The sequence below is a fragment of the Labrus mixtus genome, chromosome 22 (genome assembly GCF_963584025.1).
Source record: "Labrus mixtus chromosome 22, fLabMix1.1, whole genome shotgun sequence".
Classification (NCBI taxonomy): domain Eukaryota; kingdom Metazoa; phylum Chordata; class Actinopteri; order Labriformes; family Labridae; genus Labrus; species Labrus mixtus.
Genome location: NC_083633.1, coordinates 13,126,552 through 13,138,827, shown reverse-complemented (window position 1 = coordinate 13,138,827; position 12,276 = coordinate 13,126,552). Strand labels below are relative to the sequence as shown.

The following is a 12,276-nucleotide window of genomic DNA, read 5'->3' as shown; positions in this document are numbered from 1 at the left end:
GGAAAGCAGAGATTGAAAAGCAGAATATAGCTTCCTTTCCAAACTGTATCATTTGTTTACATAGCGATAAAAACTTTTGGAAATGGTAAATGTTCATGTTTAAGAAAGACAACGTATACACAGTATAGAATAATTAAATCATTCTTAGACTGTGCTGCTAAGTGAGCCCCATTAAGAAGAGCTGTTACATTCTCCACCATACCTTTCTTTTTGAATCTTGTAGGGCAAACTTTCCTCCTTAAAAAAAAAAGAGCTTACACCCAACACACCGAGACTGCTCAAAAAGAGCCCCACGAGCGATATTAATCACATCACAAGTTCACATGGAGAACAGGCTCTTCCTGATCCTCATGCTGAAGTCAGATCTGGAACACCGGCAGACATTTTCAGAAAGGCAAGTCTTGCTTTGCGATAAGAAGTGGATGAGAACTGGAGAGGTATTGGAAGGAAAAAAAAATCAACATTTTTAAACTACAACATTCAGGTTGCTTCAGATTGAAAGTAGTAAACTGGTAGGCTAATCAGCTAAAGCCTAAGAATAGATTAACAGATGTTTAACAGCTGAGAGACAGTTGTAATATCCTTATGTTGGTCATCAGTGCTCTTAATCAAATTTGACATCTTTCAGGGGTGTGTGCAGACTTTTAGGCAGGGGTGGCCTGAAGTGTGACGTGCACACACAAACACACAAATAAACATGATTTATTTATCCTTTCCTATTCCACTCATAATCTCTACTTGTATTAACATGTAAGATCATGGCATATACCTCCATAGCTTAATTATGTCATGACCCAAAATATGTATGTTCAAATTCACAATTTGAAGTACTTCAAAACACATTGATGGGCAATGTTTTGGTACCGACTCAGTTAGTTCATTGCTTTCCTAAACTCCCGTCTTGTGAAGTATGCAAAGTATTTATTTCGATTAAATAGTACTAACTAAAGAAAATATTCTCCATGTGCAGTAAACTACGAGAAGTCAGAGGTAATAAGGCCTGCCTCTGACAAGGCAATTAGCCGATCATAGTTTCATATTTTAGGGTGGGCAATCAGAGTTGAGGGGGGCGCCATGCCACCCCTCTTGACACACCCCTGGTATCTTCAACAAACCATGACAACAGATAAAAATGTCTATATAAAATGACTATAATATGTCTATCTTGTTTATTTAGGTTGTCTATCACTAGCTGTATGATATAAAACAATGGTTACAACAAGTTTCTGCTCTGCCGTGGTTTTCAGGGGGTTTCTGTAGTTTCTTTTCCCCCAAATGCTGCACATATGCTTTCAAACTGTTGTACTATTTGTGCTTGTGTTTTGACTATTTGCATGTTTTGTGTGCAACACTTACAGGGCCACCTCACCTCAACACAGCCTGAACAAATTCTGTACAGATTGAGCTTCCTCTGAAGGGATTATTTAATGTTCCTACATGTCTGCTGAAGTCTACCGGGGGCTGTGCAGTTTAGTTCAGCTCTGAACCGTGAGGATTATTTTAGAGGCAAATCAAAGTCTCCGGGGGGATTCAATTTTCGACAAATTACTCGGTGAAGTGGAACTTTCCTTGCAGGAGGAGAGACTGGTGTAAACACATGTTGGGCTATGTGATTCAAAGTCTGTGGATTCACATGTGAAACGTGCAAGACGTGTTGACATCACCGTCCACTACGGCCCCGCCCCCGCTGATGCTGATTCCCCCCTTGCATCAGCACCATTTGGAGGGAGAGAGAGAGAGAGAGAGAGAGGAATAGAGAGACTACCCAACCCTGGCAGAGCGTATAGAGGCGTCAGACAGCGGCCACATCATCCCGGTTACGCATCTTTTAGAGGCCTCATCGACGGTTTGCAGCGCCAGGAAACATCCGAAGAAGGAGTCAACAAAGCCGGGCACACGGCCACAGCTACAGTCAGTGATGGAGAGCCTGCTGGATAACCCAATGAAAGCCGTTCTTTACCTGAAGGAGCTCACCACCATCGTCCAAAACCAGCAGAGCCTGATCCAAACGCAGCGCCAACGCATCGACGAGCTCGAGCGGAAGGTAGAGGATCTGATCGGAGAGAACCGGCAGCTCCGCGACCCCCATCACTACGTCCAGCAGCCCCCTCAGCACCACCACCACCACCACCCACCACCACCACCACAACAACAACAACAACAGCATCACTCAACCCACCGCAGCGCCAGTCCCCAAGCGCCGGCCCACCTCCATCAGCACGCGGGGAAAGCTGCAGCTCACCTCGGCCAGCAGGCGCAGCAGCAGCAGCAGCAGCAGCAGCCGCCTCCACCGCAGCAGCAGCAGCAGCATCCGCAGCAGATTCCCGGTCTGTCCGCCCAGCCTCAGCAGCAGCACCAGACCCCCCCTGCTCCGTCCTCTCACCACCCGCAGCAGCTGCAGCTCGTGCCCACCTCGCCGCAGTCTCCAAAAGCGAGCCAAGGAAGCCCGGACTCCGGAGAGGAGGACAAGAGAAGCCCCTGCTGCAAGTCGCTGGTTCCGCAGACTCCCACCACGCTCTGCCGCTCGGTTGGATTGGCCAGGAAAACGGAGTAAGTATAGCTTTCATGCTCTTTGCTCCGAGTTCAAATGTTGAAATAAAGCGATCAAATGAACTTACGCACCTGAGCAAAAGTGTGCTCATTTCCGTATTTTCCCCCCAACGTGACCTTTATTTGAATCCTAGTATGATAAGAAGCAACTGACACTCCTAAGAAAATTAGGTTTTTCTCTCAAAACAGAATCAATAATACATTCAGTGACCCTAATAAGATGGATATTTTCGCAGTGTACTCCAGCAGATTGTCACATCTAAATATAGTGAATGTACTTGGACAGAAAATAGTGTACCATCCTCAAAGGGCCATCAAAAAAACAACAAAAAAATAAAACTGATAGCCTCACTAGAATAAGCTGAAATTTTGGAAACATATTCAAGGAAAGCTGTGAAGGCAAACAGAAAAAATATGCAACACAGTGTAGTGTAATACAATATGGTACTGTGCTGTAAAAAAAATCCGAGGCTGTTGGTGTTCTTTTTGATTAACTTCACACCCTCTCACGCCAAGCCCAGGTTGAATTTTCTGACAGGTAATTCAAGCTCCTCGTGAATTTTCACATTATTCGCTCCGTTGTTGCCCTGTTTAATCAATTGCATGCTTAATGGATATTGATTGTGAGGACCCATGGCTCGCCTTTTCACTGTGGTTGGTTTGTTAATTCTGCACCAAGGTGGACTGTCACTCCTCTTCAGGGACTAAACACTGTGATTACGATTTTTTTTTTTTTTTTTTTGGGGGGGGGTGGCTCGTGACTTTTTGGGGTTAGGGTTAACCCCCCCCCCCCCCCCCCCCCCCCCCCCCGGAGGAGGCCTTGTTTCCCCTTGCCTCCTCCTGTAGTTTCCACACTTAGGATATGTTATCAGATGAGTATTTATTTATTTATTTTTCAAAGGAATGCGCCTGCTTTTAGGCTCTGCAGATGAAGCGACTTCGCAGGTGCCAGTAGAGCCTTGATGACATTGTAAACAAACTTATACAACAAGTGTAAAAGCTAATTCCTAATGGAAAATCAATGACGTTGAGATAAACGTCAGCACTTTCGCATCTAAAACACCTACAATAAGGTTCTAATTTGCAAGGTGGAAGACTGTAAACGGCGGTTTCTCATTAAGACGCGAGCTGAAAGATGTCACACTGGGAAGACAATATCTAAGAAAAGACACAAATACATTAGCTGTTATCTATTACTCAAGGCTGTAGAGAGCTGCTAATAAGTCTTTAGCCTGAAGTGATAGGTTTAAAGTCACTTTCTTGTACATTAGTTGGGAGACAGTGTTGAATTTATGCCACCATTCAGAGTTGATTCTAGTTAAGTTCTGTAACTCAGGCTGAAGGCTCCCTCTTGGTGTAGCTTACAGAGCTGATATATGCAACTTATTTCATCACTAACGCATCATTCAGGCAATTTGTCAAGTTAAAAAACCTGATAGCCAAGTGGTTATGCACGCGCTCCATGTACAGAGGCTATAGCCCTTGTTGCTGTGGCTGTGGGTTCGAGTCCATGTCATCCCCTACTCGCCTCCCAACATTTCCTGTCTCTCTTCAGCTGTCTTATCCAATTAAGACAAAAAGGCCCAAAAAAACAACGTAAAAAAACTGTCATCCCTTTGTACCAGCTTCTCAGTTTAGTAACAGGATGTGTGGGTGTGTGGCTCAAACAAGAGTCTGTTTGAACACATGGACATGCATAATTAAGGCTTCATTTTTCACAATCTTGTGTTGCTTTATTTGCATCATTTTACATATATAAACACATTTTTTTTTAGCCTTTCCTGGATAGGACAGCTGAAGACATTAAATGGTGGGAGGAAAGAGTGGGGGACGAAATGCATGCGAAAGGCGGAGGTCAGATTCGAACCTGCGGTCGGTGCAACGAGCGCTGTGGCCTCTGTACATGGTGTGGGCAACATAACTGCGAGGCTATCCGGGGCCGCACTTTATTTGACTCGATTAAAGTTTTGAAAATAAATGTTAGATTAATTGATTTGAATCTATTTGTAAGATGCATCACTTTTAGTCTTTCCTTATTTTACAGACCAAATAATGATCAAATCCTGCTTCTCCAGTATCAGGACTGTCACCTTCTATTTTGTTATGTTGCTATGTAGAATAGGATTCTTGTTGCAGGTTTCTTGCATCAACTCAAGGTTTAACTCGTGCAAAAGAGAACCGTGCATCCTCTTCGATTTCATGGAAGACATGAAACCTTCTCATTTCTATTTGCGTCGTGTGCTTAGGAACTGTCCGTGGTGCTGACTGTTCTTTGCCCCTATCAAGGTCACGTGAATCGCCTGGGCCAGAGCTGCACACAGTGACACACAATACAGAGCAGTGAGCCCCATCTGTTCCACCAGGCTGCATTTTCATTGTCTCTGTTAATCCAGATTGACTTATCATGCTATTAAGATACGATTCCTAAAGAACAGGGATCAGAAAGCCTATACAGCACGGTGGCTAGACAAAAAAAAACACACTTACACAATTGCTTGATATTGAATTGCCCAGACATGAACAGACAAAGTGACAAGTGAAGTGCAATGTAGTTTCCACTTAAAGCATTGATCCCAGTCAGACAAGATGGTGTAATGCTACGCTGTCAGTGCAGCAGGAGAGGTAATATTTCAGTTAACTGGTTGATGGCAAAGATATGTCGAAAACCTACCACTAAAGGTTTATACTCCATGCCAGTTTGGTTCTCCATTATGTTCCTTACTTCATGGTATCGTCTGTAAACAATAATTATAATTTAAGGAATGCAAATCTAGGCCGCCTTTAGCTTATAAAACAGTGAATGTTGTTGAAAAGTCGTTTCCAGTTCTAGCAGGTATGGGCTCCAATTCTCATATAAAGAATCTAAAGTGTTGGCGCAAGTGGTAGTAAAAGTCCCATCTTGAGCAGGCGATGTGAAAGGGGCTAATTTATCAGATTCTTTGGAATACAACCTTCAGACCCTGACCACTGTAGCAGTAAAGTATTAGAGCATTTTGGCTTCCCACCAAGTGAGTGATCTTGTGTGTATGTTGCATTGCTCCTTCTCTTATCTTGATTGTCCTTGTCTGTGCTTCCCATCCTCTAAACTCACTGTGCACTGTTTGATTCCTCTTCATCATCATCTCATCCTCCCTCAGTTCCCCTCCCACACCTTTTTTTTCTGAAATCAGCAGCTTATGCTACCACTTGGATCAGCATTCATTGCCATCCTCTAACCATCAGGCTCTCAACCACTTAACCCATCTCCCTGCTGGGCTGGGGTGTTGAATCCAACCTGTCCAAAGGTTCTCTGTATACGCTTGAGGGCCGCCAAGAGTATGTGTGTTAAAATGAAACAGTGTGAAGGCTATGTGTTCAGGAGGGAGTCAAGAAAAGTGACAGGTGTAGGAAAGGTGTTGGGGTGCATACAGGCGCATGCATGTCTGATAGGCAGCAAGCCTGTTGCCTGAGGTGGAAATCTCAGGGTCCTCATAGGGCTCCAGGTGCTTCTAAGCTGCTTCCTTGCCTCCCACACACTTGCAGATATATTAAGCTCCTGCTCTTACACACAAAGTACTCGCTAATGCATACAAACCCTAACATGCCACATGCCAACTGGCAGCCTGCACGATTTTCCACATTGGCCGTGACTCTCTGTAACCACCGTGCCCTCGTTTTTTTCCTCCTGCTGGACTCGGACCAGCTGGGGCGTAGAATGTATGCCATCTACCGCCTGTGCCCAATCTCCTTCAGGAAGAAAGCGGGATGTGGTGGGGGTTGGGGGAGGGGGGGGGCTCAGCACACTCAAAGAGACACATACATACATTACAGGGGAACCCTGCTGAGTGCCTGCTGGATGCTGCAGTCTCTCCGTGTTCTGAAGCTCTCAGATCAATGTGCCTGGAGCACGGCCAGCTCAGGGCCCTGCCTGCAATGCTAACCCTGAGAGCCACTCAAGCCTTGATCTCATCGTGCTGCAGCCTTACCCGACAGCTCTCTGTTATCTTAAAATAACACAAGCCTTTTCCTCGAAATAACAGAAATAAACACGAGGTAAAACTTATAATAATGCTCAAGAAAAGTTCAATGTTTACAATTGTATGGCCCATTGAAGGGGACTGTCCTCACTTTAAATCAATAGTTTAGAAAGATTTCTGATTCAAATCATAAGCCAGATGACTCCTAGATGACCTCTAGTTATTATATAAGTAGAACATAAATGCACTTTTTTTTGTAGCTACATGAGTAGCTCTATTCAGAGTGCTGTTTCAAGGTGTGATATTTTACTCCTGGGACGTTTCACCTTAAATCTAAATTATGCGGAGGTGTAACGGGGGGGGGGGCAAGTGATCCGACCTCTGTACAGTCTTCAGAGGCGTTACAGAGGTGAGACGGTTTCAGCTGAGCCAACATGTCTTTAGTGAAGTTCACGAGTTGCTGACTTAAATTCTTCACCAAGTCAAACAATATAGTTAAAAATTCAAAACATTAAGAAAGTTGCCTAAATATCCAGCTGGTATTCTGGATGACTTGGATAAATTAGACCTCACAGGTAAAACATGAGACTCATGTGGGCTGATAGAGTCCCTTTAGTGAAGAGCTGAACTGAAAAAGAAAAGCTTTTTTGTTAAAAGCCAAATATACCTTTTTCAACTGCCAAAAAAAAAAAAAAGGATTCAGAACAAGGAGTGGTTTTCATGGCTAACAGATGAGTCAAACTGTAATGTTACCTCTTTTTCAATCTCGATTTTGGTCTCGATTCCAGAGGGAAATATCTGGCATTAGCCTCTAAATGCTAGGCTATGTTTGTCTGTGTGTCCCTTGTTGCTGAGCAGAATGTGAGCAGTAGGAGGGATCAGGAGAGACGCAGATAGGCTGGTGATAAATGTAAGGAGCTGGAATGGAGATATTGTTCCACTCACTTCGTCTCTTGCGCTCTCTCTCTCTCTGTCCTCCTTTCTGTAATTCCTTCCCTGCCACCATTACTCGAGAGCTAGGACCTCCCATCCTCTGCTTTTTTAGCTCACTTCCCCTCCCGTCTGCCCGAATGGGAAACCTCGGCTGCTCGGTTATGACAGGGTGGCTTGGCTCTGCTGCTGCTGGAATCCAAATCATGAATATCACATTCGGTGTGTAGTGCTTTTAAATTGCTTCATTTCTCGGAGGATGTAGCTGGCGGGTGATTCCCGACTCCCTGCTAGAATTTTAGCTGCTGTCATGCACAAGTTGAGGAAGGGCAGAGACGGTCCCAGTTGTCAGAAGTTCAGTCGTGTGTTCATCTGTGTGCATTACAGTTGTTTGAAAAAGAAGGGAACAGGAGATATTAAGGGTCTTATTGTTTTAACAAGAGTTTCTTAATCAAGAGTTCATGCTTACAATCTCGATGTGGGTCATTTAATACTTAATATGCTATCTGATATTTGTATTTTCATCAAGTAAGCAGTCATACTAAGGCTTGGAAATACAAAGAAATGTTTCTGGAATGTGCACAGATTTGGCAAAAAAAAACGGTCTCTCGAATCAAAAGTCACAAACTCTTTGTTGATTTTTCTCGTAATTATTACATCAAGCTAATCCTTGGCCAAGATATTTCCTTTTCAGGTGCAGAATGTACATCTTTTGACTAATGATGTGTACCATTTCTAGCCAGCAGCACTTGATTGATGTTATATTTTGGCTGCCATGCTGCACCTTCCCTTGCCAGATATCTTGGTCAAAAGTAGATGAGAAGATGATTACGGGGAACAGATCACAGGGAAATGGAACAACACAATATAAGAGACAGGCTAAATAATTACTTTGAGAAACGAAAGGCCAAGCAAGGACAGAATGATATCACATTACATACTGAGTAGCTCCTCCATTGTCCCATTTTATTCATAACTTGGCGATTCAGAATCGTTTTTTAATGTCCTTTGATGCTATGTTTCTCAATCAATCAAAATGACATGTTTGGCCCATCCATGTTTTTTTTTTTCTGACATGGCACCAAACTGGCAGTCCTCTGTCACTTAGGCAAAATGCCCGACTCACAAAAAGACACCAGACACAAGTGTCACCCTCGTCCTTGACACTTCCAGATGACATAATATTTTATATGCTGATGTCACACACCAAAATGTAAGCCTCTGCATACAATTTGAATAACTTTGTGCCGGTAGTCTTTTTTTCCACAAGCAGCAGAGCCAGTCGTCTCTTTTGTGGTCGGATGTAAATTATTCAAATATGTGATTGATGCATTTCATTTCTGCTTCATGCAAATGAACAGTAGGCCCTAATGAGCAATCTGCAGAGAGTGTGTCATTAGTATGCAATCTACATATGTCTGGGATGTGGTTGCAAATGGCAATGTCATCAGCGGTTGTCATCTGGCGTCACTCAAACTGATTGCATAATGCGAGGCGGATAATTTGATTGAACAATCAGAGCTTTCTGTCCAATCAATCCCTTTGAACTATGTACATTTTCACATGGTATTATTATTGTGGTACCATTTTCAACGACAGCTTTTTATTTTCTATAAAGATGACGGACTCGAGCCTTGGTAAAAGTCATTACAGGGTATTGTAAGGAACATGCCAGCTTAACAGCTGTAATCAAAGGTACAGTTATTATAATATTACAGTTGAAAAACTATCATTTTTTATTATGCAAGTCAAAAAGATAAGTGTAGCACTTCATAATAAGCCCCCTATCACACTTTTTAATGGCTCTGCAGAGCATCCAACCAGTCTTGTCTTTCAACTCAAAAAGAGCTATAAGCTGCTAACGTATAAGGAGTGGTAATTTATTGTCTAATACTCATTGTCCATGTCTTGAAAATGATGCATTGTTTAAAAGTGCGTTTCTGCTTTGAATTCCTCGAGGGTTGGATAATGCTGTGCTGTGACTCCTACTGGTCAGTGAGCTAATAACCTCTGCAGCTCAGGGAAAAGTGGTCTTAGAAAGTGGGAACTGTGTGCTGTTATGGAAAAAAAAAAAAATGTCCACCCATCTGTCGTGCAGATTCCACCCCGTGAGAGCTTAGTGCTGAAAATCCCTCAACAGACAATCATAATTGTCTTGCACTATGAGTACAACCAGTGTGCCACTGTGCATCTGTGAGTGTCCAATGTGGGCTAGGAGAGTGGTTCCATTTTGGATGGCTCAATGTAATTGTAGGAAAAAGACCGGGGTTGTGATTTTTCAAAGAAAACAAGTTTTAATACGAGTACTGATATTTTCTATAAATTGGTTTAAACGCCTTGGTTTAAACATGAGTGAGAATTCAAAGCAATGAATAGAGCTTCTGGATCTTAAGAATCTTTTACAAAATAATGCAGTTGGTTTTTTTTTAACGAAGGAAATATAAAGGTCTACTCAGAGAAAAATATCTAAATATAGCTAAAGTTCAAATTAGTTTTGCCTGTTGCTAGGTTGATCGAATGTTTGTTTGAGTCAGCATTTCCAATATGGCGACTTCCATCATTGGGCTTCAAAGTCTGCATCAGAAACCAATGGTTGACGTCACTGAGACTAAGTCCATGTTTTATACAGTCTATGCTGACGACACAGATGCTCAAATGTAGAAGAAGGCTGCTGGAGATAACATGAATGTTAGCTTCTCAGAATGACTGGACCTGTTACTTTACTGCCACAAATCCTGGACGTTTCAGTTCCTCAGATATTAAGGTGAAGCTTGAAAACACAACATGATATGCTTTAAAGTTTAAATGGGAGTCTCTGACATCTTTATCTATCAGTTGTCTTTTATTTAAATTTGACAAATGCAAATATAGCTGCTAGCTATCTGTTATTTCTAAAACAACAACACGTCCTTAGATTTCTATGAACAGAAATACTCCTTAGCTTTGAGTTTTTGTTTCCCCCAAACCCAGCGTCATTAATTTAATTGTGATAATCATTTAATCTGTGGAATTCAAAAATCTTTCAGTTTCAATAAAAAAAAAATCACGGCTCATGTTCCAAAAGCAAGCTTTCTCTCCACGTTAGTGCTTCAGGCCTTTTCATTCTTTCTGTCATTTATAGTTTACAGGAGGCTACGTATTGCTTTTCTTAAGCACTGTTAGTACGCCGTCATTTGAGTTTAGCATTATTGGGGTTCATTTGTTGGCCATTAATCTCTATCCAACATAATCTCCATGTGTGCTGTTGCATTCAGACAAACACACACCCACGCACAGGCACACACTTGCCTGGGGAAATGTCAGGTGTGGTTAACTTTACGACCCAACTCGGAGTAATGTTCAAAGTCATCCACCTAAGGCTTTGAGGCATTGCAGAGCTGATCTGAACAGGCACGCTGTGTCCAATCGGCTTCCCTGGTATTCCCAACACATCGCACAAAGCCTCAACTAAGGCTGAACCGTTATTTATCGTACTGTGTAAGAGAAATTAACTGTATGTGTGTACACATTTAACCAATACCCTGTTAACCATTTGCATTGAGTCTTGTCGTCACACATCAAATTCCTTAATCATTCCTTTATTTTGAAAATGTATTATTACATGTGCTTTCTTTCTCTTTTTGGTGCATAACATTAAAGACAGGTTTTAGACCTCGCATTTGGAAATATTTTCCTCGAGGTCAGCAGCAGGATTCTCCACTTTGTACACCGTCTGCACTGACATTACCATGAATGCCCTTCCCCTGCACTGTGGTTACATCACCAGCGCCCTGTCTGTCAACCACATGATCCCAGGATTACAACACAAGGTGCACAATGCCAAGGGGAGGAGCTGATGAATCTAGCATTGATGTCATCAAGGTCTTAAAATTGTAGCAAATCGAAAAGAAGGCAAAGGAAATATGGAGGACATATGGTCAAAATGAGTCATGTATGTGGGATTTGGATATTTTAGTATGTGGATGATGTAGTGGAAACAGGGTAAGGGGAAGTGAAGTGAAGTTTACACACATGCAAACAAATTAGCCCCTTTTGAAATCTTCATTGGGCAGAAAAATCAGGACTATCACTGCCTAAGTCTCAAGCGCTGGCCATCCTTTAAAGTATAAATGAAAAAAGAATTATTGAGCACAAAATGCGTTGCTGCTTTTGCTGATCTAATGGATGGGATTTTACCTCATCAGCCCGTGGCCTGGCTCAAATTAAACAACCGTGTCAGTTTGATCGCTGCGTTCAGCGAAGAGAATACCCATGGAATTTGACCCACTGCCAAGTCCTCACTCAGCAGATGGCCCTGCAGAAACAAAAGTGAAGCGTGATGCTCGATATGAGCTGCTAAAACGGCTCAATATTGGAGGCACCAGCTGGAGATCAGACCAAAACAGAAGGAAAAGCTTCTGCTTTCATGGGAGAAATGAGTAACTGCAATTTTCTGTTTGTTTTAGCCTCTCTCTCACCACCACTGGTTCAATTTTTTAACCGAGTAATGTTTTCTTTATGTCTTTGTGGAAAACTTTTTACGCACTCTGGTTACGATAATTTAATCATAGTCAGTCGTAGTCTCATCATTTTTGAAATCTGCAAACAGGTGACCATGGTATTCAGTAAGAATTTACATAAGTACATTTATTTTTCTTTTAATATAGTATACCAAATAGCGTCAGGGCCGTGATCCGATCCTGTGACCCGTGTGGATTGTAGTCTCTGTCCATGGGGCACCTGCTCTACCAACTGAGCTAAACCAGAACCCCATTAGTCCCGTTTTGTCTCTACATCTGGTCAAATGCTCCAAGTTACTGAAATACTGGATGTATACCTAATTACTTGATAATGCTCTTAT

At 42.5% G+C, this 12,276-nt stretch overlaps 1 protein-coding gene across 1 annotated transcript in view; it reads left to right on the top strand.

Annotated features, from left to right (window-relative positions):
- The first annotated feature begins 1,756 nt into the window (after window positions 1-1,756).
- The window catches only part of LOC132956251 (IQ motif and SEC7 domain-containing protein 3-like), a 91,738-nt gene continuing 81,218 nt past the window's right edge, over window positions 1,757-12,276 (top strand). Inside the window, 1 exon segment of the mRNA XM_061029573.1 lies at window positions 1,757-2,550. Coding sequence (XP_060885556.1) covers window positions 1,919-2,550 — 632 coding nt within the window. The 5' untranslated portion in view covers window positions 1,757-1,918.